Source organism: Aegilops tauschii, chromosome 4 (genome assembly GCF_002575655.3).
Source record: "Aegilops tauschii subsp. strangulata cultivar AL8/78 chromosome 4, Aet v6.0, whole genome shotgun sequence".
NCBI lineage: Eukaryota > Viridiplantae > Streptophyta > Magnoliopsida > Poales > Poaceae > Aegilops > Aegilops tauschii.
This window is the reverse complement of record NC_053038.3, coordinates 524403676-524430125: the sequence shown is the minus strand read 5'-3', so window position 1 is coordinate 524430125 and position 26450 is coordinate 524403676. Positions and strand designations below refer to the sequence as shown.

General features: G+C 43.7%; 2 protein-coding genes and 1 long non-coding RNA gene across 3 annotated transcripts; 2 read left to right on the top strand and 1 right to left on the bottom strand.

The window, feature by feature from the left end:
* Positions 1-7601: 7601 nt before the first annotated feature.
* LOC141021581 (uncharacterized) lies at positions 7602-8222 on the bottom strand. Its single transcript, XR_012182907.1, has 2 exons — positions 8174-8222; positions 7602-8103 (listed from the first exon to the last, which is right to left on the bottom strand). It is a non-coding gene; the product is annotated as an uncharacterized lncRNA (long non-coding RNA).
* Positions 8223-16194: 7972 nt separating this feature from the next.
* Positions 16195-18480, top strand: LOC141021419 (uncharacterized). The gene is made up of 2 exons (XM_073497269.1): positions 16195-16300; positions 17689-18480. Exon 2 carries the CDS (start codon positions 17745-17747, stop codon positions 18381-18383), a length of 639 nt encoding a protein of 212 aa, XP_073353370.1. The 5' UTR covers positions 16195-16300; positions 17689-17744; the 3' UTR covers positions 18384-18480.
* A 5001-nt stretch (positions 18481-23481) lies between these two features.
* Positions 23482-24749, top strand: LOC109748526 (probable glycosyltransferase 6). The gene has a single exon (XM_045227780.2). The coding sequence runs from the start codon at positions 23783-23785 to the stop codon at positions 24623-24625; it is 843 nt and encodes a 280-aa protein (XP_045083715.2). The 5' UTR covers positions 23482-23782; the 3' UTR covers positions 24626-24749.
* Positions 24750-26450: the final 1701 nt, after the last annotated feature.

Here is a 26450-nt window from a genome sequence, read left to right as displayed (position 1 = left end):
GTACGACCTTATTATTTCTGGAATTTTTTATACAATTTTGAGATTATTTTAAAATTAATGAACATTCTTTGTGATGCAAGAGTTAGGAAATTGTGAACATTATTTTATTTCATCAATATTTTTTATTTCTTAAAAAACTATTCTAGAAATAAAAAATATTCAAATTTAAATAAAAATTGGATAAATATTCAAATTTTGTTTTCATGAATTTTTTTAAATTCATGAATATGTTTCATAAAAATGATCATCTTTTGAAATCATGAATATGTTTTCCTTTCAAAAAATATTTGGAATCCAAGAACAGTTTTTGAAGTTCGTACAAAAATTAAATTCGTGAACATTGTTTGAAATAGGTTAACATTTTATTGAAATTTGATATTTTTCTGAATTTGTGACCTTTTTATTAAATGTGGGACATGTTTATATTTACAAATTAACAGTAGAAACAGAAAACAAAAGGGACATAGAAAAATGAAAAAAGAAATGTAAAATATTGTTGCCGGTGCCCGTAATTAGCAGGCCAATACTGAACAGGGTGTGTGTGTGTGTGTGTGTGTGTGTTGTTTGGCGTGTATCCTGGGCGCATGGCTATGTGCGGCCTGCAGTGAGTTCAAAGAAGCCCTGACCTGCATCTCCACGTACATGGGCCAGGTGGATCACCGTTCGCAAGCAGTTGCAGGCGCGTGACGACTAATATCTAGCATTCAATGGTAGGATGTCTCGCTGAAACTTCTATAATAATCGGGCTGGTCCATCCGTGAAAAAGAGAAGGAAAAGGGAAGAACTCAGGGATCGATCCCTGGTCTCCAGGGAGTCAGGGACATGGCAGACACGGCTAGCCTCCCATTTCCCTTTCGTGGTAAGTAGTAGGGGCGCGACCTACTTGAGACGATTCGAGACGGTTTTCTCTGAGTTTTTTCTTTTCATTTTCTCTTACTTTTGTTTCTTTTCTGTTTTCTTCTCTAGTATTTTTCGTTCCTTTTGCATTTGTTTCATTCTCCATTTTTGGATATGTCTTTTTTTTTGCAGGAACATTTTTTGATATGTCAACGACATTTTTATTAATACATGTTTTTAGAAATTCAATACAAATTTTACATTTGTTTAATACATGGTCAACATTTTTTCACTACACTTTTTTTTTTCACATGCTTGATCAACATTATTGAAAAACAAGATTAATATTTTTTAAATACATGGTCAATATTTTTTTTGTACACACTTTAACACTTTTTCAAATGCTTCATTAACATTTTCAAGTATAAACCTAACATTTTCTAATACATGGCCAACATTTTTTCCATGCCCATTGAACTTTTGCGAATTCTTGATGAATAATTTTAAATTCAATGTCAACATTTTTTGAACAACTGGATAATATTTTTCTAAATACATTGAACATTTTTAAAATTGTTGATTAAAATATTTCAAATATTCGTACAATATTTTTTTCAAATGCTGATAAAAGTTTTATATACATGATAATTTTTTAATCATTTCTTAATACACGGTCCACATTTTTTCTATACACATTTAACAATTTTCAAATGCTTGATTAATATTTTCAAATACTTGTTACTTTTTAAAATGCTTGATTAAAATTTTATATACATGATTAATTTTTTGATCATTTTTTATAAAACCTGATCAACATTTTTTCTATACACATTTCACATTTTCCAAATGTTTGATTAACATTTTTGAAACACTTGTTAAACTTTTTTTCAAATGCTTGGTTAATTTTTTAAAATACACAATCAAATTGTTTCATACACGTTTCATTTTTTGCATGCATTTTTTGTATTCATAATAAACATTTTCTCTATAAACATTTAACAGTTTTCAAACCCTTGGTTAATATTTTTAAAATGTTTTATGGTAAGTGATCTTTGTAATATATTTCTTTAGGATATTTAATAGTATAAATAAAAGTAAAAAAACGAAAACAACAAACTATAAAAAAGAAGGTTGTTGTTCCCGCGCGCTTGTTCAGGCCCAAGCCACGCCACCTTTTAGCGCGGGTTCCTACCATCTCGCTTAATGCGAGATATAGGGGCGCCCTAGCAGCCGTTAGTTCGGGAGCGTGCATCCTGGTTTTTCTTTTTCTTTTTTTTCTTTTCTTTTATTCATTTTTGAAACAGAAAATTACTTAAAAATAATAATAAAGTCCATGTATTGGAAATATGTTGAACACATATTCAAAATATGGTCAAAAACTTGAAAAAATCATTAATCATGAATAAAAAAATTAAACATGGATGGTAGGTATGATTTCCTCCTCCGACGTGTTAGTCATGCGGGGGTGCCAGATCTGGAGTTCGATGTTGTGTCCTTGGTGTTGCCCCGGCCTGATTTGTTCAACGGTAATGGTTTTGCCTTTGGTGAGCCACCTTGGAGGTCATCAAAGTTGCATATCAGTGATGGAGCCGCTTCGAGCTCGGGTAAGAAGGTTATCCGTCATTTTTTTTATTTGGTGGTTGGTGTGTGGTGGTGCCAGAGGCGTTGGTGTCAAGCTTCGAGGATTCTTCAGTCTTGATTGTATTTTTCCTTCCTTGATTGGTGTTCCTTTATGCAAAAGTTAGCTTTCTGTTGTCTTTTCTGCTATGTTAGACCCGTTTTTACGGTGCTTGTACTATGAATTTTATGATATAAATAGGACACGTAATACCATGATAAAGAATGCATGGTACACACTGATGTGAACTTATTCGGTGGTAGGAGTACGTACGTACTACTAGCACAACCATACTGATACACACAGACACGTACAGAAGGGTACGTAGAGAAGGGTAGTTCGTCGTAGCTCGACGCATGCATGGCGCAGGCAACATGCACGGAGGATGGATGGATCATATGGTGGAGATGCCCTTGTCGTCCTACGTGTTGGGGTAGAGTAGCGTACGTGTAGGGGAATTAAGCAGGACACCAAAGAGGAGGGCGGGAAGAGAAGGACAACACCTCACAGGAGTCAAAGCGTCACAAAGCAGAAGAAACAACATCAATGGACTTGGCAACATTGGCGGCCTCCCGGGTGGAGGACCGCCAGGCCTAATGATTCTCCTAGGGTGGAACTGCCGCGGGATGCGTCAGTCCCGGGCAGTTAGAGCACTTCTGGAGGTCCAGAGGTGCTACAAACCGGATGTGCTCTTTCTGTCAGAAGCACATCTGTCTGACGCAGGGGCACAGCGGCTGATTAGGAGGCTAGGGTTCCAGGAGAGGCTGGTTGACCCGAGTGATGGGAGAGCGGGAGGTTTGCTGATGATGTGGTAATCTGGAGTGACTGTGACAAAAAATGATGTTACAGCCAACTTCATTGACGTAATGGTGGATGATGGAAGAAAGTGGCGGTGTACTGGATTTTATGGAGAGCCGGCAAAGGAGAATAAACATAAATCATGGGAATATCTTCGTGTGCTGCAGGAGAGGATGGATGAGCCATGGATAGTTTTTGGCGATTTCAACGAAATCTTATTCTCCCATGAAAAGGAAGGAGGAGCACCCAGGGAGCAAAGATGTATGCAAGCATTCAGGGATGTCCTGTCAGAGTGCGAGTTGGTAGATCTGGGTGCAACGGGAGACGCATATACATGGAGTAGAGGGAGGATAAAGGAAAGGTTGGATAGAGCTGTCTGTCACTCACGGTGGAATTTGATCTTTCCTAATGTTGGTGTCGTGAATGGTGAAATGACAAAATCTGATCATCGTCCCTTGGTGATAGATACTGAGTTCTATAAAGAAACGAACCGACCCCTACGGCCGGTGAAGAGATTTGAGGGGAGGTGGTTAAAGGAGGAGACGGTGGAGGAGGTGGTTCGCACGGCCTGGCAGCGAGCATTATTGCTAGGTCTAGGGTCGTTCAAACAAAAGGTGGACTCAGTTCATGAGGGACAGAGAGACCCTCAAAAGACCTCAAAAGCGAATGGCGAAACTGAAAAAGGAGTTGGAAGAACTGAGAAGAGGGCCGGCTACTGATGTAGCACTTGATAGACAGAAGGAGATACTGCTGGTGATTGAAAATCTATTGGAGCAGGAAGAAATTGCATGGGTCCAGAGAGGAAGAGCTAACTGGCTGAAGCATGGTGATCGGAATACTTATTTCTTCCATATGTATGCTTCGGCAAGGAAGAAGAGGAACATGATTAAGGGACTGAAAGACGAGAATGGAGTGATGCAGGAAGGACAACAGGAGATAACTGAGATAATTAAAACCTATTTCACTAACTTGTTTTCTTCCCAGGTTGAGCTCCCTAATGGAGAGGTTTTTCGGGATGTGACGCCGAGAGTTACAACTCAAATGAACGAGGCCTTACTGGCGCCCTTCACGGAGGAGGATGTACGCAAGGCTGTGTTCAGTATAGGTGATTTTAAGGCACCAGGACCAGATGGACTTCATGCGGCTTTTTATAAGAGGTTCTGGAACATGTTAAAGGATGATCTAGTGGGAGAAGTTCAGGGGGCAATTAACACACGCACTATCCCAGAAGGGTGGAATAGTACTACTATAGTGCTGATCCCAAAGGTTGAGAACCCCACAAGTGTCTCACAGTTTAGGCCGATTAGCTTGTGTAACGTGGTCTACAAAATCATCTCCAAAATGCTTGCTTCTCGTCTTAAAGTGATACTTCTGGAGATCATTGGTCCCACGCAGAGCGCTTTCGTTCCGGGAAGATTGATCACGGACAACATACTCATTGCGTACGAGTGTGTGAACACTATAAAGAGGAAGAAAGGCAAGTCTGGCTTATGTGCGGTGAAACTCGATATGCATAAGGCATATGACCGAGTAGAATGGTGTTTTCTTAAGAGGATGATGCAAAGGCTTGGGTTTGCGGAACAGTGGACAGAATTGATCATGGAGTGTGTATCATCCGTGTCGTATAATGTCAGATACAACTCTGAGAGCACTGATGTTTTTGCGCCAACACGTGGGCTGTGACAAGGGGACCCCTTGTCCCCCTACCTGTTTCTAATCTGTGCGGAGGCGCTATCTAACATGTTGCAGGTGGAAGAGAACAATGGCACATTGATATGGGTCAAGGTGTGTAGGGAGGCACCACAGATTTCTCATCTGCTCTTCGTGGACGACTCCTTAATTCTTATGAGAGCAGATGGCCCAAATGCGACGTGCCTCCGAAGGGTGTTGGACGATTACTGTACGAGCTCCGGACAGTTGGTCAGTGAGGCGAAATCTAGTATATACTTCAGTCCAAACACCCCGGTGGAGGAGAAAGTTGTGATATGTCAACAACTGAATATTAACACGGAAGCCCTTAACGATAAATATCTTGGGCCACCATCCATGGTGGGAATGGACATGAATGATTCTTTTGAGTATCTCATCGACAGAGTAAATCAGGTGATGATAGGGTGGAAGGAGAAGCTGCTTTCCACAAGGGGGAAAGAAACACTAATTAAGGTTGTTGCCCAGGCCATGCCGGTGTTCGCGATGTTTGTATTCAAAATTCCGAAGAAAATTTGCAAAGGAATGACGGATGCTATATCGAAATACTGGTGGGGAGATGACGACAACCATAAGCGTATCCATTGGGCAGCGTGGTAGAAAGTGTGTATACCGAAAGAAAGGGGAGGTTTGGGATTCAGGGATCTACACAGTTTTAACTTAGCTCTCCTTGCTAAACAAGTTTGGAGGCTGCTTGAGAACCCTGATTCTCTTTGTTCTCAGGTTTTGAGAGCCAAATATTATCCGGATGGAAAACTACTGGATGCCAAGGTGAAAAGTGGAAGCTCGTACACATGGCAGAGTATATGTGCCGGTATTAATACATTCAGGAGAGGGGCTATATGGCGCATAGGTGATGGATCACAAGTGAACATTTGGGCTGATTTGTGGATACAATCGAGTGCCGATGGCCGTGTCACTACACCACGAGGAGGGACCCTTCTGTCTAAGGTTTCGGAGTTGATTGATCCTGTCACTGGTTTATGGGATGAACGGTTGATAAATGATGTATTTTGGCCGGTCGATGCGCATAGGATTCTTGCCATACCGCTGGCACCACATGGGATGATGGAAGATTTTGTGGCCTGGCGGTTTACAAGGAACTTCGCCTTCTCGGTCCGATCAGCTTATCATGTGGAGTGGCAACATCAATTTGCACGCTGGTATGAACGAACAGAGGGGGAGCCGTCTCAGCGTTATCCGGTGTGGAAGAAGCTCTGGTCTTCGCCCGCCCCAGCTAAGATTAAGATCCATGCTTGGAAGGTCTTACACAGATTCATACCATGTTATGGGGTATTGGCAAATCGCCATATTGATACGTCGGACAGCTGTCCTATGTATGTGGGTGGATGCGAAGATATTATGCACGCTCTCTTCACTTGCCCTAGGGCAGCCGAAGTCTGGAGATGTCTGAATCTTGACGGGTTCGTGGAGGAGGCGTGTGATACAGACAGGCGGGCTCGGCAGCGTTGCACTATATTTTATGTGCTCCTACACGCCAGACGTCGATCCAAGATATCCCAGCTCAGTTTCTAATCCTTGTGGGTATCTGGTACATATGGTGGGAGCGTAGACAACATGTTCACGGGGATGAAGTGCAGACTCCGGTCCGAACCGCGTTGTCAATCGCGGCGCTGGCAGCAAATTACCTCAAGGCTACGAAGAAGAACGCGGTAGTAAGATCCTTTGGATGGAGGAAACCGCAAGAGGATTTTGTCAAGTTAAATGCAGATGCATCTTTTCATGCAGATGACCTCCAGGGAGCTGTAGGAGCTGTCCTACGGGACTGCAGAGGTCGTTTCATCGCAGCTTCAAATGAGAGGCTGGAGCATGTTGCTGATGTAGGGACGGCGGAAGCACACGCACTACGGCATGGCATCTTGTTAGCGCAGCGGATGGGGATCACCAAGCTCATTGTGGAGTCCGACTGCCTTGAGGTGATTGATACCATGAACAATGGTGGTTTTACGGCATCGGGCGCAGCTGCGATCTATTCGGATTGTCTGGTCCTTATCATAGGTTATACTTCGGTGTCTTTTGTTCACTGCCCTAAAAAGACAAACTCTGTCGCTCATGTTTTAGCTAGGCAAGCGGTGTCGGATCCACCTTCCGTGTGGATTGAGGAGCCGTCGGCCTTCATTGTAAAGGGCCTAGTGGATGATGTAACTCTGTTTTGATCCAATAAAAGTTTCCCATAGTTTCAAAAAAGTTAGCCGGGCCGATCCGGTTCTCGAGCAAGGGGCTCTCGATCCGCACCAGCTTCTCGCCGAACCGCCCGCACCGCCTCTACGCCCCCTGGCGTGTCCCGCTGCCCCAGGTGTATATCTCATCTCGTCGGACGAGCAAGTGCCTTGGACAGGATCTCCTGCTGCTGCAACGAGATGCCCAGCAGGGTCTGCAGCTGGCTGGTGATGGTGCATGCGGATGAAGAACCGCTCGGGCTTGCGCTCCAGCTCCCTCAACGGCAACGCGTCTGCCACACAACACACATCCTTATCCTCTTTAGTTCATTAACTACTTTAGTGATCTGAACTCTTGTTTTGTTTCTCTTGGTCAATGGAAACTTTGAGTCAGTAAGTTTTTTATTATTATATATGCTCATTACCTTATACAGTAGATAAAAAGGAAAATTGCATAAACATACTAGATAACTAAATTTTATTTTTACCAAAAGGAAGAAATACACAACCAAAAACTTGGAATTACAGATTTTTTCCCCTAGATCTGGCCTACTGTTTTGCCCAGAGATATTCTCCAGCCACCACATCAAGCGCCGCCAGCCTTCGCGGGACGTCAATCGGAGTTCAACGCCATTGTTTTTCAGTCACAGATCTGGCAAACTTCTTTAAAACAATTTATAAAAAACACCACCAAAGATGCCCTTAGCGAGGCGTTCGCTGCTGCTGCTCATATGGGGAGGCGCCGATGTGGGGGCGTCTCCTCCAGGAGGAAGTGGCCAGCCAGCGGTGGTGCTGGATCCCGCGAACAGTCTGACATCGTCGAGCTGGCCGACGACCCAAGCGAAGCGGGGAGGTAGGAACGGGGCGTTGGCGTCCGGATCCAGCCGGATCCCGACGAATTCAAAGGAGAATGACTGCTGGGAGGTGAGCTCGGGCGATGCCATGGGCGGTCGGCCTCCATTGCTGCAAGGAGGAGAGAGATTAGAGAGGAGAACATAGGAGAGAGAGAGAGGCGGCGCAAGGCGCGGCTCACCGGCGTGCTGTGGTGGGAGGTTCGGGCGGCGGCACTTCGCGCGGACGGCTGAATCAACTAAGGATGGACGGTGGAGAGGCGTGATCCGTGGGAGGTCTGGTTCAGCCCATCAGAAGGCAGCATGCTAGAAAATATCTTCTACTACTATAAATGGCCGGTGTGTGTTTAGATTAAAACTGTAGTTTTGTGGCGTTAGAAATGTAAATGAGGTCCTTGTTCAAATCCGACGTACGTACTACTATTTTTGTGGCTTTTTTTTCCTTATTTTAGTTTTATTTTACTAAATTTAATTCGTTCTTGGACATGGATAAATGAAATGGAATCTATTTCTTTTGTACTTTCTTTGAAGACAAACGTCTTAACATTTTTTCCAACATGAACTTTCATGCTTTTTGGAGTTAGGTTGCATTTCAAAATTAAAAAACAAAACTCCATGTTCGAGACGTATAGCGCCCGCCACGACGGCGCCACACCCTACATTGCAGCGCCTAGCTCGGGGGCGTTGCACGCCAGTCCACCGTGGCAGCCCCTGGGCCCGCCTCCAGCAGTGCAGCGCCTCCGAGCTAGGCGCCCCACGTGTAATGTGCAGCGCCTCCGAGCTAGGCGCCACACGTGTAATGTGCAGCGCCTAGCCCTCGGGCGTTGCAAATTGACTTAGATGCAGCCGCTGCGCGCTAGGCCTCCCCCACCCACCCCATTCTTCAGCAGTTACAGAAGCATCGTTGCAGCGGCTGGCTCCTCTCCCCCTCTCAATCCCCTCTTCAAAAATCTTCAGATCTGACGATTTGGCCCGTGGATTCCTTCACCAATCCATCCTAGAAGGTACTTTTCTCCCATCCCCTTCTTTCTATCCATAGAATGTATGCTATTTCGGAGATTTGGGGAACCCTTGTTTGAATCTTGCATGTATTAGATTTGGGGAAATTTTGTATGAATCTTGCATGTATTAGATTTGGGGAACCCTTGTTAGATTAGAATGTGGTTTGGATACATAGGTTGACATGTTATTTATATAGTTTGGATACATAGGTTGACATGTTATTTATATGGAAAAGATATTTGTATTGAATCTTGCATGAAGTAGGCCTAGTTTAGTTTATTGAAATTATATTTGTATTGGCAAGAATGCTTCGGATACATATGCTTTGAATTTTGCATCTAGTAGCCGTACTTTAGTTTATTTGTATTCAAAAGATAATCGTGTTGACAAGAAAGCTTTCTTTCAAATTGTTAGGATGGTTTGGCTTCTCGATGATCACTGGGAGAAACAACACCGGTCGTACGCTATGTCGGTGGAGCAGCGGGTAATAATGAAAGTTGCCGGTGTTATGAATTTCGTGTTTTTTTCAAACACAAATCCCCCATATGTAATGATTTGTTTGTTTGTTTGTAGGAGCTTGCACCTCTGAAGCTTCGGTCTCACGAGGTCAACCTTGGGTGGATGCACTATGACGAGTGGTACACACCGTATGTAAGGGAGACATGACTTCTCCATTTCATTCAGTTGGTCAGCCGGTCGACGCCACCCAACAATGCTCCAGCACTCACCGCGCTTATTGATCATTGGAGGCCGGAGACACACAGTTTCCATCTTCAGACCGGGGAGATGACCGTGACGCTCAAGGATATAGCTATGATCACCGGTTTTCCTATCGATGGGAATCCTCTATGTATGAGCACCGATTCTGATGGGTGGCGCGAGCAGATGCATGCCCTTATCGGTATGGTTCCTCCGGAGCCTCGGGAACCAGAAGTAGAAGGCAAGAAGAAGGAAAGAGTCGCAGCCGGTGCCCCTTTCACGTGGATTACATTTCACTTTGGTACTTGCCCTGAGGATGCTAATGAGGACACGGTCAAGACATATGCTCGAGTCTACATGTCGTTGTCCGGTCAAGAACGTGCCATCAATGGCGATGACCGGCCTACAGTGTTCGAAAGCCCTCACGCATTGCTCGAACGCCCAAAATGCACGGCCAAATACTCGGACTTTCCTTCCTTCATGAACCGTTGTTTGGTGCCCATGAGGCTCGACCACATGAACCATGCCCGGGTTTGTTGTGGCCATGGCTAACAACAACCTAGGGATTCAGTTGTATGCTTCCTCCCAAGTACCATACAACATCTTAAATGCGGCTTGCTTCGCCTTCCATGCCTTGCCGTACTTCACCTTGTAATGAAAGATGGCTTTCACAAGATCAATGACATGTTGGACGCTCATTGTTGGAAGTGTGGATATTGAGTTGGAGAGCCTGTAAGCGATAAACTCGGACGTGAGTTGTTTGTGGTCTTGGGACACGATCTTGCCATCCACCCTTTTGCCTTGGCACATGTGAGTTGGCACACAACTCACTACATGCCAAGTTGGACCTCCTTTCCATGGTCTTGCACGCACAATCCACGGACATATTTCATCTTCACTTGCACATGCAACCGTGTAGCGCACATTGACGTCCGAGTTCACCACCTTGTGTGGACGATAATGCGTAACCAAGTAGTTGTCGAGCCACATCTTCAATTCCAACAAGGTTTCGAAGTTAGACCCTTTAGCAATCCGGTTCTTGTCGTCTCCCAAATCATGGTGAGAGCTTGGCCTAACCCCAAGAGATACACATTGGCCACCATCTACCACGGCTTCATCCGCGAGACTAACATCCTTGAACAATGTAGTCCAATGATCCCGACCGAATACCTTCTCGAAAGCTTTGGCCTCCTTCACCGTGAACCCCTCCGCATCAACTTATTCATCGGTACCATCGTCATCCGAGTCCGATGCATATGCACGGGAAAAAGGGATGGAATGGTCCATTGTCTCTTGCAAATGATATTTGTCGAGATCACCCACATTGTTGTCATGGAGATCAACTTCATTGTCATCGTCCGCATACTCATCACTGTCCTCTTGCAAAGCTTCATCTTGGTTGTTTGTAAACGGACTCAATGTTGGCCCCACTTCTTGGGTCAAAAGAGGTTCAACAATTTCATCTCGCTTCAAGGGTGGGGGGCTACTATCAACCAAAGGGGAGGGGTTCCGGTTCAAGTCCAAATGCAAACTTGAATCAACCTTTTTCGTGGCAAATAACTCAAGAGCCTTGTCAAGTGATTCGGCCACCGTTTCCTTGTATGCAACCCAATGTTGCTCCGAGTTGACACGCATTGTCTTCCAACGGATGTGCATTCCAAAACCTACATTATGCCTTCCCTCCAACTCAACGATATCACTAGGGTCCATCCAATTCAAATCTTTCCTCACTTGTTGCAAGAGCTCCGCATAGCTAGGACTACTATCAAACACCATGTCAAGCTCATCCGGGTCCGGTTCAATATTGCCTTTCAAGAATGCGTCTTTGTCCCCATGATGAACAAACACACATGTTCTTCCCATCCCTATAAGCATTCAAACAACACAACGTAACATTGCTTCCATGAGTACCAATTCAAGGATTAACACGGAATACAAACCCTAAAATATATATCAAACAACAACCTAACTCTAACCATAACCCTAACCCTAACCATAACCCTAGCCCTAAACCTAACCCTAGCACCAACATAAGAACACCCATAAGAATAACCCTAACATACTAACAAAGCCTAATCATAGGAAAATTGGCAAACAAACATCTCACATCTCCATGCAAATCTCTAGATCCAAACAAAACTAGGGTTTCCCAAACTAGCAAAAAATGAGCAATTTGATAACATTACTTGGATCAAAACAAGGGGATCGGAGAAGATTACCTTGAGGGAGGGTTTGACTTCGAAATCCACGGACAAATTCTTCGAATATGCAAGATTTGGGAGAGGATTTGAGAGGAGGAGAGGGGCCAAAGCTCGGGTTGAGTGTGTGGGGTGGGGGGAGTGGGGGAGGGGAGCCAGCCAAGTGGCTGGATAAGTCACAGTGCAGCGCCTACGAGCTGGGCGTTGCACTTTAAATGTGTGGCGCCTAGCTCGGAGGCGCGGCACATTACACGTGGGGCGCCTAGCTCGGAGGCGCTGCACTGCTGGATGCGGGCCCAGGGGCTGCCACGGTGGACTGGCGTGCAACGCCCCCGAGCTAGGCGCTGCATCGTAGAGTGTGGCGCCGTCGTAGCGGGCGCTACACAAAAAGGTCAGGGGAGTGAAATAGTTTAACGGGCAGTTCATTCTGTGAATTGATTTCGTCCCGAGATCAAAATTGTCAAATTTGCCACATTTTTATACATGTATAACACTTTTTAAATACATGACGATTTTTTTCAAAATAGATGTCTGAATTTATTTCTCAAAAAAATGTTAACCATTTTTTTAAATACAAGTTGCCAAGTTCGAAGGTGCTAACCACTTAAAATTTATGTCTCAGGTTCGAGTTCCATTAATCTGGTGTTCTTTTTTTAATTAAAATATGTGGCATACCCCTATAAAATTGTCACATGTACTATAATAAATATATTTTCGTTTGTAGGAGTTTCAATAATTTTTTAGATGATTTAAATTTTCTATGGTTTAAATAAATTTATGTGTGCTTACTGGAGGTAGTGCAATTTGTTGTATATGTAAGTCAAATAAGGTTTAAACATTTCAAAAAAGATATTTAAGGAATTATTATTTTTAGCTCATATCCAAGAAATAGACAAAAATGTCAAAAGATACTTAGGGATAACTTCACTTCTAGTTGCAACCTATTAGAAAAAATGATAATAATATCAAAATATGGTAGACAATTCTTCCAAATGGACATGGAACAATGTTATTGATTCATAAGATGGGCACAATTTTTTTAGGAGATTTCGTAAATGTTTGCTATACATTGACATTAAGTTGTACAGTACATAACTATTGTTGTCTTTTCGCAAAAGAAAAAAAAACATATTGTTGCCTACACGTGAAAAGTACTATAAAAATCTTGAAAAAAAAACTTGGCTCGTTGTATGTAGGAACTTGGCTTGTTGGAACGTAGAGATTAGTGCTACGTGGTTCAAATCCCCGTTCAATCACCTTTTTTTATACTAAACAACTTTGCTAGTTTTATCTGTAAGTAAGATCTTAAAAAGGCATTTAACATAAAGATGGATATGCTCTAGCGGTATATAAGCGTGAGGTCCCCTAGTTCAATGCCTTCTGGGAGTTTTTCCTTTTTTTAATTTAAAGATAAAGGTTTATTAAAGAAATCACACAGTTTTTCTCTCAGTAAAAATATACTTAGCGCGGCCCAACGTCGGGACGACACAGCAGCAGTAGTCCTTTCCCCTCTAAAAAGCGAGCGCCAATTAGGAGAAGCGACGCTCGCTACAGCGCGACCTGGGCTAGCCCACGAAGGGGCACCGCACAAAATGGTGATAAAAAATGAGTGAAAAACATTCCAAAAATTACGTTACAGCGACAATTCAAACTCGTGACCTGCACTACCTACATTTGTCCAGCTAACCACTAGGGCATGTCTTTGCAACTGACAAAATGCAGCGCTAACACTTGAAAAAACTTTCATAGCCGCTCATATATGATTTTCTATAAGAAAAATGAAACTTCACAAATTTCAGACAAGGTTCATGAACATGCAAAAAAACGTTGCCCTATTAAAGAAAATTTCAATGATTTTGAAAAAAGTTCATCAATTTTTTTTAAAATAAATGCACAAAAAATTGAAAAATGTTCATAAAAAATTCGAAAAAAAGTTCACCAATTCGGAAAAAGTTCATCATTTAAAAAAAAATCACAAAACTTAAAAAAGTTCATCATTTTTGGAAAAAAAAGGTCATCCAATTTAAGAAAAGTTCATCCAATTTGAAAAATGTTCGTTGAATTTGAAAACAATTCATAGATTTTAAAAAAAGTTCATCAAATTTGAAAAAAGGTCATCGAACTTGAAACAACATCATCAATTGTTAAAAATAATTCAGGAAAAAAGAAAAAAGTTCATAGATTTTGAAAAGAAAAGATCATCAAACCTGAAAAAATACATCATCGATTTTGAAAATGTTCACATATTTTAGAAAAGAAAAAAAGAAAATCAATGAGGGAAGAAACCAGGAAGAAGAAGAAAAGAAATAACAGATAACGAAAAATGGAAAAATGAAAAAAGGAAAAAGAAAAAGGAAAAGTAAATAATAATTGAAAGAAAAGGTTGAAGCTTATTAGATCTTGTTGTGTGGCAGGATGGTTATACTATCGAACCTCAGTGCAGGAGGTCTCTGGTTCGAGTCGCGAGGGCACACTTATTTTTTGTGGAATGAAGTACACAGTAACAGGACGGCCCAGTGCGGGGCGCTACAGGGGCCCGTTTACAGAATACACATTAACGGGCGCCTGCAACGGGAAATAGGATTTGCCAAAAAGAGCAACGTCGGGACACGCATCAGCAGCATTCCGTTTTCGTAAATAAAGCACCAGAAGGCCCATCACGTTTTTCTCTAAAGAAGGACTTAGAGCAGCCCAACCTCGAGACAACACTACAGCAGCAGTCCTTTTTCCCCCTAAAAAAAGCTACGTCAGGACATGCAGCAACATCAACACTCCGTTTTCGTAAAAAAAACACCAGAAGGTCGCCCGTGATGATTCAACAACTTTAGAAAAACTAAGGCTTACATATGTGAGTCGCACACGTGACACAGCAGCATGAGCCATCCATGACGGTATGTTTGGTGTACTACTGGTCGACTCGTGACGGTATCCGTGACGGTTCATCATAAGGGCGCCATTGTCGCTCGGTTTGTTCTCGTCACATTAATCTGTGACGGATTTCATGACGAACAGGAAGAATCCGTCATCGATCATGACGGTTCCTGAGAACGTCATCAGAAATCTGTCATGAATTAATACATTTCTTGTGGTGGATGCTTGGCCATCTCCAACTCACGAGCGTGTAAGAGAGTAATCATGAGACAGTAATGATTTAATTTGGTTTTGCAATGTTTTTATTTTAAAAATAGTTGGTTTATCTTTGTAAAATAGTTATTTACATGAGAATTATTGAACAAAATAGTTTTTAAAGAGTAATTTGCATTCAAACAGTCTTCATTCTTAATGAAGCTACGAGTTCACATTTGCTCTAACCAAACGGTCTTCAATTTTGGCCACCACAGGAGCCTTGTATTAGCTCTTTCGGTGCGAACGGGAGCTCGGATGTCCGTGCGACGAAGTTGATCTATGACAGTGGCCTTGGTGATCCTGTGCCCCGGTTGGTAAGTTGGGAGATAGCAGGGATGCAAACCAGCGCCAACGATGGGCGAAGATTGCACGACGGATGAGCGGCGCTAGCTAGAGATGGAAAATCTGCCGAAGCAGTTTAGGTGAAAGGATAAAGATGGAGTTTTCATTTTTTTTTTCTAATATAATAATGAAAGTCGGACTCACTATAAAGATCGACGTGGGCTTAGCTTTATGGAACTGGGCCTTATGACACGTAGGGCCCATCTGAAGCTTCTAGAGATGTTAATCGGTGGTTGAGAATGTGTGTGACAAAGCATGTGTTTGAGTATTTACTATCTAGGGAAGTATAAACAACAATTTACAATCTCACTGGACCCATAAGCCAATATCCTTGAATGTTTTTTTTTCTGTTTGTGTGTATATGTCGCAAGTTTTCTTGTTTTATTCTTGGTTTGGTACTCTAGCTAGGTCTAGAATTTTTTTTTGTTCTTTTTTTAATTTCAAAAAAATCGAGGGATGTCTCAGTTTTTATTAAAAGAAAGAAATATTTGATCCAAAGTTGAATGAGGGTGTCATGCAGGGTTAAATCACAAGATAAACTGATGAAACACATGATGCATTAGTGGATACATATGTAAATCTCACGGGTGATTTGAAGACAAATTGAAAAACATGATGTGTTAGTTAAATAAATAAATATCATGATACAAATATAAGTAACCATGCAATAAACTATATGTCCAATACTTCCACGCACGGGCATTTTTGCTACTATTAATAAATTGGTAAAAATCAGAAAATGCGAGGCGGATACACAATCAAACCTGGTCAAATGGGCCGGCCCGGCCCGGCACGGCACGGCCTGGGTTAAACGGGCCCTCCTATAAAAGCCGCCCGCCTCCGTCTCTCCCCCGCACTCCATCGCCTCGCCGCCGTTCCCCGCAATCTCACGGATATCACCCGACGCCTCGTCCTCCTCTCCAGATCAGATCCCTGCCCGAGGTGAGCACATGCTTGTACATCCCGATCAGCTTGGAGTTCGTTCCGATTGGTTGGTAGGCGCGGCGCTGGTTCGTAGGTCTCGGATCCAGCCAGCGTGGTCTCCCTCCGCCTCCGGAGTTGCTCGTTCCGATTGTGGTTGGTAGGCGCGGCGCGGGTTCATAGGTCTCGGATCCAGCGCCGTCTTGTATCCTTTCCTGCCTGGCTTTCATAGGTCTCGGAACCCTACCTCGACTAGGATAGTAGGATTTAATTAGTTAGGGTTTGTTTGTTTGGTAACACCACCTAGCTAGGGTTCGATTATCCGTAATAAGGAATCAATCTGACGTTTTAGTTAGGGTTTGCTTGGTTGGTTGTGGTCAGATTTTGGTTTCTCAAATGGTGTATGAATTCTTCAACTGTGCCTGTCGCGATTTTTGGGCGGAAATTGATGATTTCGGGGGCAAAATCCGAGGGATTTTGTGGATGAAAGATGGGGGGAAATGCTAGATCCACTCGAAACCAAGCAAATCCATGGATCAAAATCAACAAAACTTCATCATGCCAACAAATCACAAAAAAAAAATGGGGGCTATTTTTGGTGGGGAAATTTCGAATTAGGACGAAAAACAACAAAATCAAGCTAGAAAACGAATCTTAATTTGGATGGAATTCATGCTATGTTGTTCGATTTCAGTTTATGCCAGAATGTTAAATTTTTTGTTTTATCAACTGTGTTTGAGCGTAGTAGATTTGTTGCATATTCATGTTCTAGCTCTGTCTGTTTGGATAGGTAACAATATTTTTTGGGATCCTAAAATATTTATGCACAGGCAGCACTTAACCTGTAGTCATATGCGCTGCTTTCCAGCTCTGTTGTTTGGAAGTTTATTTATTTTATGTGATACTAATATTTGCCAATGATGATGTATCTTTTGCCAACCAACCAATCTCTAGTCTTCTTCTTGAGGAGTTCTGTAAATGCTGGCTGGTTTGGTTTTCTGTCCTCACTATGCCCTTGCACATGGGATGCAATTTTTTATTTCCCAGCTGTTTAGTTTATTGTTTCCTTTGATGGTGAGGCATTAATTCTGGAGATGCAATTTTCTTGCTCACAATAATACAATGAATGATGGCATCTCTATGCTACTTTGAACCAAATTATATTATATTCCCCCCTCTGTTAATTATTTTTCTGTTTTGGGTGATTGAGTGTATTCATTCATTTTGTTTAGTTGCCTATCAGTATAGTACATGGTTGAATTGCTGCTTTCACTTCATATTAATAACTATTCTGTCGCACAATGCAAATATATATATGCTGTCCTAACTAATTAAGTAGAAGCTTGGATTGGTGCTGTATGGTCTCTTCCTGACATTAAATCCTCCTCTGTTTGTGCTGTCTGTACCAGCTGGTAGCAGCAACCAACTGTTCTGCTGCTGCAGCCTTCTTCGCCGCCAAAAGGAAATGATGCTCTACGAAATCCACTCCCATGCCCAAATCCAAGACCTGCAGGCCCGCTCCGATGAGCTGGGCCACCCCGAAGGCATAATGGGTGTGGATCTTGTCTCTCTGGAGTCGGTGCGCATAGCGCGCGAGTCGTATGCACTCCTCTGCCCGCTGATCAAGGAGTTTGTGTTCTGGGGATGCCCGCAGCTGAAAAACCTCTCGGTCGTGGCACGCTTGTCGCTGGAAATCCAAATGCTCGAGCATGATGTGTTACCCCAGCTCAAGGTTCAGGAAGCCAAGCTGGAACAGGGCGCCCTGGAAGCCCTCCTACTCATGAAGAACTCAGCAATTATGCTCTTACATCTGAGGAAGCGCTTTATGTTAGCCTTGGGCGTATTGCTTGCCGAGGATGATCTGGTCTTAGCCCGAGTCAAAAAGCTGAGCATAATGCTAAAGGATACTGCTGATGCTGTACTCAAAGGTGATGGTAACATTGCCTGGCTTGAGGAGCGTGTCCTATTGCTGGTCCAGCTGGTCACCAATGTGTTGGAGACCCCGGTTCGTTTCTATGATCCTGATGAGGACGATGAGAAGACCTATCAGCCAGCTCGAGGCTGTTGTGATGAGTATTTCTTAGGGGCGTGGCAAACAGTTTAGAATCAAATGTTGCGATGTATTTCTTGGACCCTCCTTTATGTTTGGATGTGTTATTAATGGATTTTAAATGATATGTATCTTGGGTAGTGTTTTCTCATTCTGTGCTAGTAGGGTACAACTTGCATTTGGTTAAAGTGTTGATTTGCTTTTTGGTCGTTTGCATTTAGTTAATCTAATGAAAGCCTTTTGTCTAAGATGCTAATGTTTTGTGTGATCATTGAACAAATGCAGATCTTTGTCAATATACTCAATGGCAAGACTATCAGTCTCAAGGTGACAGGATCAGATAAGATCTATGATGTCAAGGCTAAGATTCAGGCAAAGGAGGACATCCCTGCATGCCATCAGAGACTCAAATTTGAAAACGAGTTGCAGGTGGGCAGGTGCACCCTAGAGCATTACAACATGGAGGAGTCGTCTACCCTCACCCTGACCTTGTCGCCCAAGGGATGCATATCTTTGTCAAGACATTGGCAGGCAAAATCATGACAATTGAGGTTGAGAGAGAAGATAGCATATACAGTGTTTAGGCAAAGGTTTTCGACGAAACCGGCATACCCCCAAGCAGACAACGGATGTTTCGCTCACCAGGGGGCGGCATGGCCACACCTTGGTTGACTAACGTGCAAAATGAATCTATCCTTCATGTTGAGTCGTGCCTCCGAAGAAGACGCGGGATGCGTATTTTTGTCAAGCTCTTGACTGGGTTGACCGTCACTTTTCGGGCTTATGGAGATTCTACCGTTTTTAGTGTGAAGGAAAAGGTTTCTGATGAACTCGGCGTTTGTATAGAGCTCCTCCTCATCCAGGCAACGATTCTGCATATAGAGCTCCTCAAGGATCAGAACCGCCACCAATGAAGGTATACCTTCATGGATTCGAAAGGAAATACGAACGTGGCAGACAAAATGGAGAACGAAACACGCATATTTAATGCTCTACATGTCATGGACGACCTTATTGTCTCCGGATCAAAAGGTCGTCGGTGACAAGCAACGTATCAAAGTTGCCTTCGAATGCGAACCAACCTGTGGTTGGATGGTTAGAGGGACTATGGTATCCCCAGTCCATTAGGGTTCAAGTCATGTGCGCTCATAGGGGTGAGCGTATGTGCGTGTATATGAGCGCTTGCGTCTGTACTGTGTTAAAAAAAAAGTTGCCTTCGAATCGAAGAGGTGGATTTTTAATTTCTAAGTGACTGCGATCGAGTATATATCTTGCAGCTAATTGGAGGGTAGGAGTGATCAGTACTTATATAACTTGCTAGTGGACATGCATATGCCTAATGCTGGTAAGGAAATTTGTGGCTCTGGATCAACTTGCCTTTCCTACCATACGTATACTAGTTTAGCTTCGCTACTCTGCCCTTGTGTTGCGGACTCCTCCATGGTGCATGCTCTGCCTCTGTGGCTAGATTGTTCTTTTTTTTTAGAAATGTTCAGATAGAGAAAAATAAAGGGAAACCTCGTTCTTTTTAGCATGGGCACAACGTTAGGCCTATATGAGCTCTGCTTGGACTTTGATATAATAGCCTAGACTCCACATTGGGCCTATATGATATGAGCCTAGTTTAGGCTTGGACGCCAATGGACAGATTTCGTCGGGACCTCCTATACGCCGCATATCAGGGCAAAGAGTCGTTGTTTCGCACAGGGAATAGATGACCTGGGCTGGCCCATTTGCGGTAGGGTGCGGTAAAAAATCGACAGAAGTGAACGTGTGAGGGGGTTTCGAACCCGCGACCAGTTGAACATGCAGCCGCGCTGTTGCCACCGTAACCAGCTCATTTTAACAAAAGACTTGCAGCCCAACACTTAAAGAAACGAGCGATAGTGACAAAACTTAAACACTAGTTCGACAAAAATCCCCCAAAAAAGTACGTGAACTAGAGGATCGAACACACGACATCCAGGGAGTGAACCACGTCGTTAGCCACTATAGATCCTGTGATTTGTTCTCCAAAATGGCAACCCGGTTTCAATAACTATAAGCCACAAATTTTTAAACTTTTTTTGAAATTCAGAACATCATTTACTTTTTTTAAAAAAGTAAATATTTCTTGAATAACGAACGTTTTCAGAATTTAATATATTTTTTAAAAAACACAAACATTTTTTGGGACCCCCAAACTTTTTTTGCAAAAAGAAGGGACACAATTGAAGATGAGAACATTTTTCAAAACTACAAAAAACTTATGAAAACTCAAACAATTGTTGAAAAACACAAACATTTTTCGAAATTACGAGTTTCTTTTCAACACGCAAACATTTTATGAAATAACCGAAATTCTTTTAATGTGCGAACAAATCTTGAACACATGAACATCTTTGAATTTCTGGACAAATTTTGACAAGACAAACATTAAAAAAACGAATTATTTTCAAAATTATGAATATATCTTCAAAACACAAGCATTTTATGAAATTCCGCAATCCTTTTTTGAATTTGTGAAAAAATTGAAACTAGAACATATTTGAAAATAACAAACATTTTTCGAAACGCAAAAGTTTATGAAAATCCCCAAACATTTTTGAATTTGCAAACAAATTTTGGAAACATGACAATATTTTTATTTATATTTTTTAGAACTGGAACATTTTTTGAATGTTGTGTACACTTTTTTGAAATTATATACATTTTTTCAAGACACAAACATTTACAAAATCCCCAGAACATTTTTTGAATTTGCGAACAAATTTTCTAAACAAGAACAACTGTTGAATTTGTGAACAAACTTTGGAAACAAGAACATTTTCTGAAAATTATGATTCAGAATTATGAACAATTTTTCGAATCATGAACTTTTTTGAAATCCCCCGACATTTTTTGAAATTTGGAACAAATTTTTAAAACATAAAAATCTTTTGAATTTGTGAACTAATATTAGAAACAGGAACATATTCTGAAATTCTTGAACATTTTTTGAATTTGTGAAGAAAATTTAAAAATGCAAACATTTTCAAAAAAAATTGATATTCTAAACTTTTTTAGAATTTTCTGAACAAATTTGAAAACAAACAAATTCCGAAAATTGGATTAAATTTTGGTTCACAGATGAAACAGGAAAATGAAAAATGAAAAAAGGAAAAAGAACATAGAAAGAAAAAACAGTTCAGGAGCCTTCTAGAATGTTCCCAAAACCGGAAAAAAACGGCTGGAAATCTCCATGATGTTCCCGAACCGGAAACATAAAGCTTTGCGTACAGCTACAAAATGGGTCGGCCTACTTTGGTAGATATCATGCTCTGCCTGTGCGTTGCGGCGACACTTTGCCATAATGTGCGGCAAAAAGGAAAACATGATTTCGTCGACAATAATACATTGGAGAGAAAGTTAGGGTACGAGGAAGAAAAGCAGCTGGCGCTGGCGCTTCTTTCAGTCTCGTCGCCTTCGGTTTTCATATTGGCACTGAGAGGTGGGGGTGCCTAAGATGTTAGAGTTTTTGTGGACTCCATCAGCATCTCATTAATGAAGGGGTCTATGTTTTGCGAATAAATTAACTTCTGTGGCGACACCATGGAGGCAGAAAGGTTTGTGCCCTTCTAGAATCTCACCCAATGCATAATACAGTAACATAAATGAAAGAGTAATGAAAACGTAAATAGCAAAGTAAAAGAATAAAAATTCTATATCTAGTTGTGTATTTCATAATTAACTTAATCTCATCGATTATAGAAATTAAATAAAAATGTGTATATATATTCTCCCTCACCAAGAAAAGATAGAAAAGGTGAAAAAAGGAGGTAAAAGCATTAAGTAAGAAAGAATAATCTAGAAAATAGAAACAAAAAATATTTAAGAAGAAAAGAACAACACAAAAAGAAACAAGTGCTCATCTCCTTCCAGCTCCATTCTTCCATACAACCCATATGTAGCCCATGTCAACACCAAAAAATATGTGAAAAGGCCAGCGTTAGTAATAGAACCCACACCGATTAAAAAGGAAAATGAAAAAAAAATACTAAATCGACGACAATTAATTTGGATCGGAGGGAGTAGCATACAAAGGCGCACCATGGCCTCCCTAAGACACAAAAAAATGCACCATAAATTGACGGCCCTCACATCGTGGGACAGACCAACATGAATCCCGACACATTAATCCAATAGAAATGGAGCTGAAATTTTGTAGGCCCGTTTAATTAACTAGATGATGCCCCGCGCATCACTGCAGGAACATTTGTAAAATATATGCATAAATAGGTGCTAAAAAAATTAAAATTATTACAAAAACAAATTGAAGTTTGCTCTTAGTTTATACTTCCTCTGTTCCTAAATATAAGTCTTTGCAGAGATTTTACTATGGACTACATATGGAGCAAGCTGAGTGAATCTACACTCTAAAATGCATCTACATACATAGTATGTGGTCTATAGTGGAATCCCTACAAAGACTTATAGTATTTAGGAACGGAGGAAGTATATTTTTTTAAATAAAGCATATGAAGCATGCGGTAAAATGTTGTATAGAAAGAGAAAGCTATTGGATTGAAGTCAATGGGGTGTCTAAATAATAAAAATGTGTAATATAAGCTGCTGCATATAGTTGCTCCAAGCGTCACATCTATGCCCACACAAAGATTAGTGAAAAAAATTGACATGCATGATTGTTGAATGTCAAGTTTAAAACTTGAACCCTGGTCGTTTGGTTCCACCACACGGAACCTAGCCATCTGAGCTTTGCTCATTTGGCCGGACGGCTAATATATTTGCCAGATCGTATAGGTCACACATGCCTGGTTTTCATTTATAGTGTAGATCAGAAAATCTCTCTTTATAAATAAGGCATATATGCGTATCAGAAATGCATCTCCAAAATATACACATACTAAGCTACAATTAGGGCGCAGATCTGCATGCGCATTAATGGCGTGATCCGAGGGGAGGTGTGCACGCCTCTGCAATTCCATTCCAATCTATCTACATTGAATTGAATATAGCAAAAAATACACTGTTGGGAGTGGTCCAAAAAAAATTAACGGAAAGAAAACAAACCCCAAAGAAAGAACGGAAGGCCCATGCAAGCAAGCCCCACGCGGGCAGCTCACCGCGCCCGGCCCGGCGCCGGCGGCCGACACAACGCGGAGAAGAGAGAGAGAGAAATAGATCGATCCCCACACCAGAATCCGCGGCCCTGCGCCCCCGTTCCACCCTGCCATTTCCCGGTCCAACCCCAAACCCGAGCCCCCACGCTATCACCTTTCCCGCCGCTGCCACCCTCGTTTCCCGTCGGCTCACACTCCACACTCCTCACTCCTCACTGAGGCCAGCCCAGACCTTGCTTTTCCAGCCTAAAGACACGCCACGCCCGCGCGGTCCTCGAGGCGACTGACCATGGCGTCGGAGACCGCGCCGTTCTGCGTCACGGGGACAAGGTGGACTACGCGCGGCTCCACGGGATGGAGCTGCTCTACAACACGGCGCTGCTGCAGCCCCGGATGGTGGCCTACTGGGCCAAGATCCCCGTGGTGCGCGCCGCCATGCTCGCCCACCCGGAGGCCGAGTGGGTCTGGTGGCTCGACGCCGACGCCGTCATCACCGACATGGACTTCGCGCCCCCGCTCGCCACCAGGTATAAGGATTACAACCTCGTCGTCCACGGCTGGGACAGGGAGGTGTACGAGGCCAGGTCCTGGGTGGGCCTCAACGCCGGCGTCTTCCTCATCCGCAACTGCCAGTGGTCGCTCGACTTCATGGACGCATGGGCCAGCATGGGCCCGGCCTCGCCGGAGTACGCGCGATGGGGGAAGACCCTCAAGGCCACGCTCAGCGACAAGCCCGACGACCAGTCCGCGCTGGCATACCTGCTGCTCAAGAACCCCAAAAAATGGGGCGCCAGGACCTACCTGGAGCACGAGTACTACTTCCAGGGACACTGGGCGGAGATCGTGGACAAGCTCGACGGCGTCGCGGCGCGGCGGTTCGGGCCCGCGCTCCGGCGGCGGCACGCCGAGGGGGAGCACGCGCTGTACGCGGCGGCGAGGAACGCGGCCCTGAGGAAGAAAGCCGGCGGCGTCCCGGGGCCCGACGGGGGCGGGCAGAAGGCGTCCGCCTGGCGCCGGCCCTTCGTGACGCACTTCACCGGCTGCAACCCCTGCGGCGGCAAGCCCAACGAGATCTACTCCAACGAGAGCTGCGCCGAGGGGATGCGCCGCGCGCTCAACCTCGCCGACGACCAGGTGCTCCGCGCCTACGGCTTCCGCCACGCCGGTCCGCTCAAGGGCGACGTGCGCCCGCTCTAGTCTAGTCTAGTCAAACTGAGCGTGCAGTTTCCTTGTTACAGAAGAGAAGAGAGCAAAATCGAATCACCATTTTGTTATTTTGTACACTGTTTTATTAGTGAAATGAAAAGATGATGACATGACAGTGTTGCTGGCTCTGCATCTCTGGGTCACTGTCACTGGATGTGGCGGTGCATCATTTTAGCTTCATTTTCGGTCCTTTCTTGAACCTCTCCTTTTTTTTTACTTTTCTTTTCAAACTTCATCCAGGTATATATACAAGGAGCACCCATAAATCACTTGTTCAGTCTTTTATAGGATTAAGTCGATTTTGCTAGAATTCCAACCTTCTTCATTCAACCCCGCGGTACTGTTCCCCCCTCCCCCCCCCCCCCCCCCCCCCCCCCCCCCCCACACACACACACACACACCTCCTGTCAAGCCATCGACCCGCACCGGCCGAACCGCCGACGCCACCTCTCACAGCTCGTGTCACCGCTGCCCCTGGCCATCCCTCTGACCCCCGACCATGAACTCAGCCAGCTACCCTACACGCTAAACCTACGAACCCGTTGTCTCTCCTTCGACGGTAAGCCGCGTCTTCCCTACTTACGAACCCGTTGTCTTTCCTTCGACAGCAAGCCGTGTCTCCCCTGCCTACTACGTTAAGGTCCTCGCGAGGCCTCACCCGGACGTGGCCGCCAACATTGCCCCATATCAACCTTGCGCGCTAGGCGAAATCGACTGAATTGAACAAATATTTAGTTGCTCAGGTAACAGCAGTATGTAATTATGTAAATGACAGTGATATCAAGATTACCAATAGTAGTAGTTTTTGACGATGCGTGTTGACAAGTGTACTACATCCAGATCCAGAGGAAGTACCACTTGTACGTGCCAAGAAATCAAATGGTGTACACAGACCTTATTTAAGAGCAGGCTGACACGTGTTGACTAAGATATCCTATTCGTACATGTCAGATCGCATTTAAGGAAATCAGATTCGTACTTGCAGTACCTTTGATTTGAATAAGGTAGTCAGCCGATTGTCCGGAGTAAGTAGGAGACTCTATGCTTATTATCTTACCTTCTCTTCACCACGTGTCGCTCTACCATTGGTTCACTCTTCTTCTCGCTATTACGGATTAATTAAGCTAATCAAATGGAGGAGAGACGGTGATGGGGATGTGGTTGCAGATCATGGCGCGAGAGATCCTCATTCTCCGGCGGCTTTGGTGCCACCACATTGTCGGTGTTCTCGAGGGCCTTGTCACCTTCAGCTTCTGGATCAACCCATTCCATAGTTTTAAAGATCAGGAGAGGAGGGGAAGGGAGGAGCCGAAGGGGGTGAAGAAGTGACGAGCCCCAACAGAGTGGCACCGGCACTACATAAGTCAGGAAACCCCAGGAGACTCGTGTTCGAGGAGAAGGGGTCGAATAAGTTGACTGTTGAGCAAGCAAAGATCACTGCCTCGAATGTAGCTCAGGAGAAGAGTGGGAAGGACATTGCTATGGTGGTAGAGGGGAATGAGAACGACAGTCGGGTTGGGCAGGAGGACGATCATACACCACAGCTACAGAAGACGGGGGAGCCGCCGAAGGTTAACCCCGGCAAGCGCTATCACAAAAAGGGGCGTGACAGGCCAATGGTGGGGGGTAGCAAGGAGAATGAGACGGAGTTGGGGCTGAAGAGGGGGAGAACGGAGGAGGAGGGGGAGGAGCAAACGGGGAAGAGAAGCCGTGCGGTGGTAGGGGGGCAGGAGTCGAGAGAGGACACCAATTTAGAAGAGGGGTCACCAAAAACTGTATCATCGGCCGGGCTGTTGGAGCAGCCCCGCCGAACACA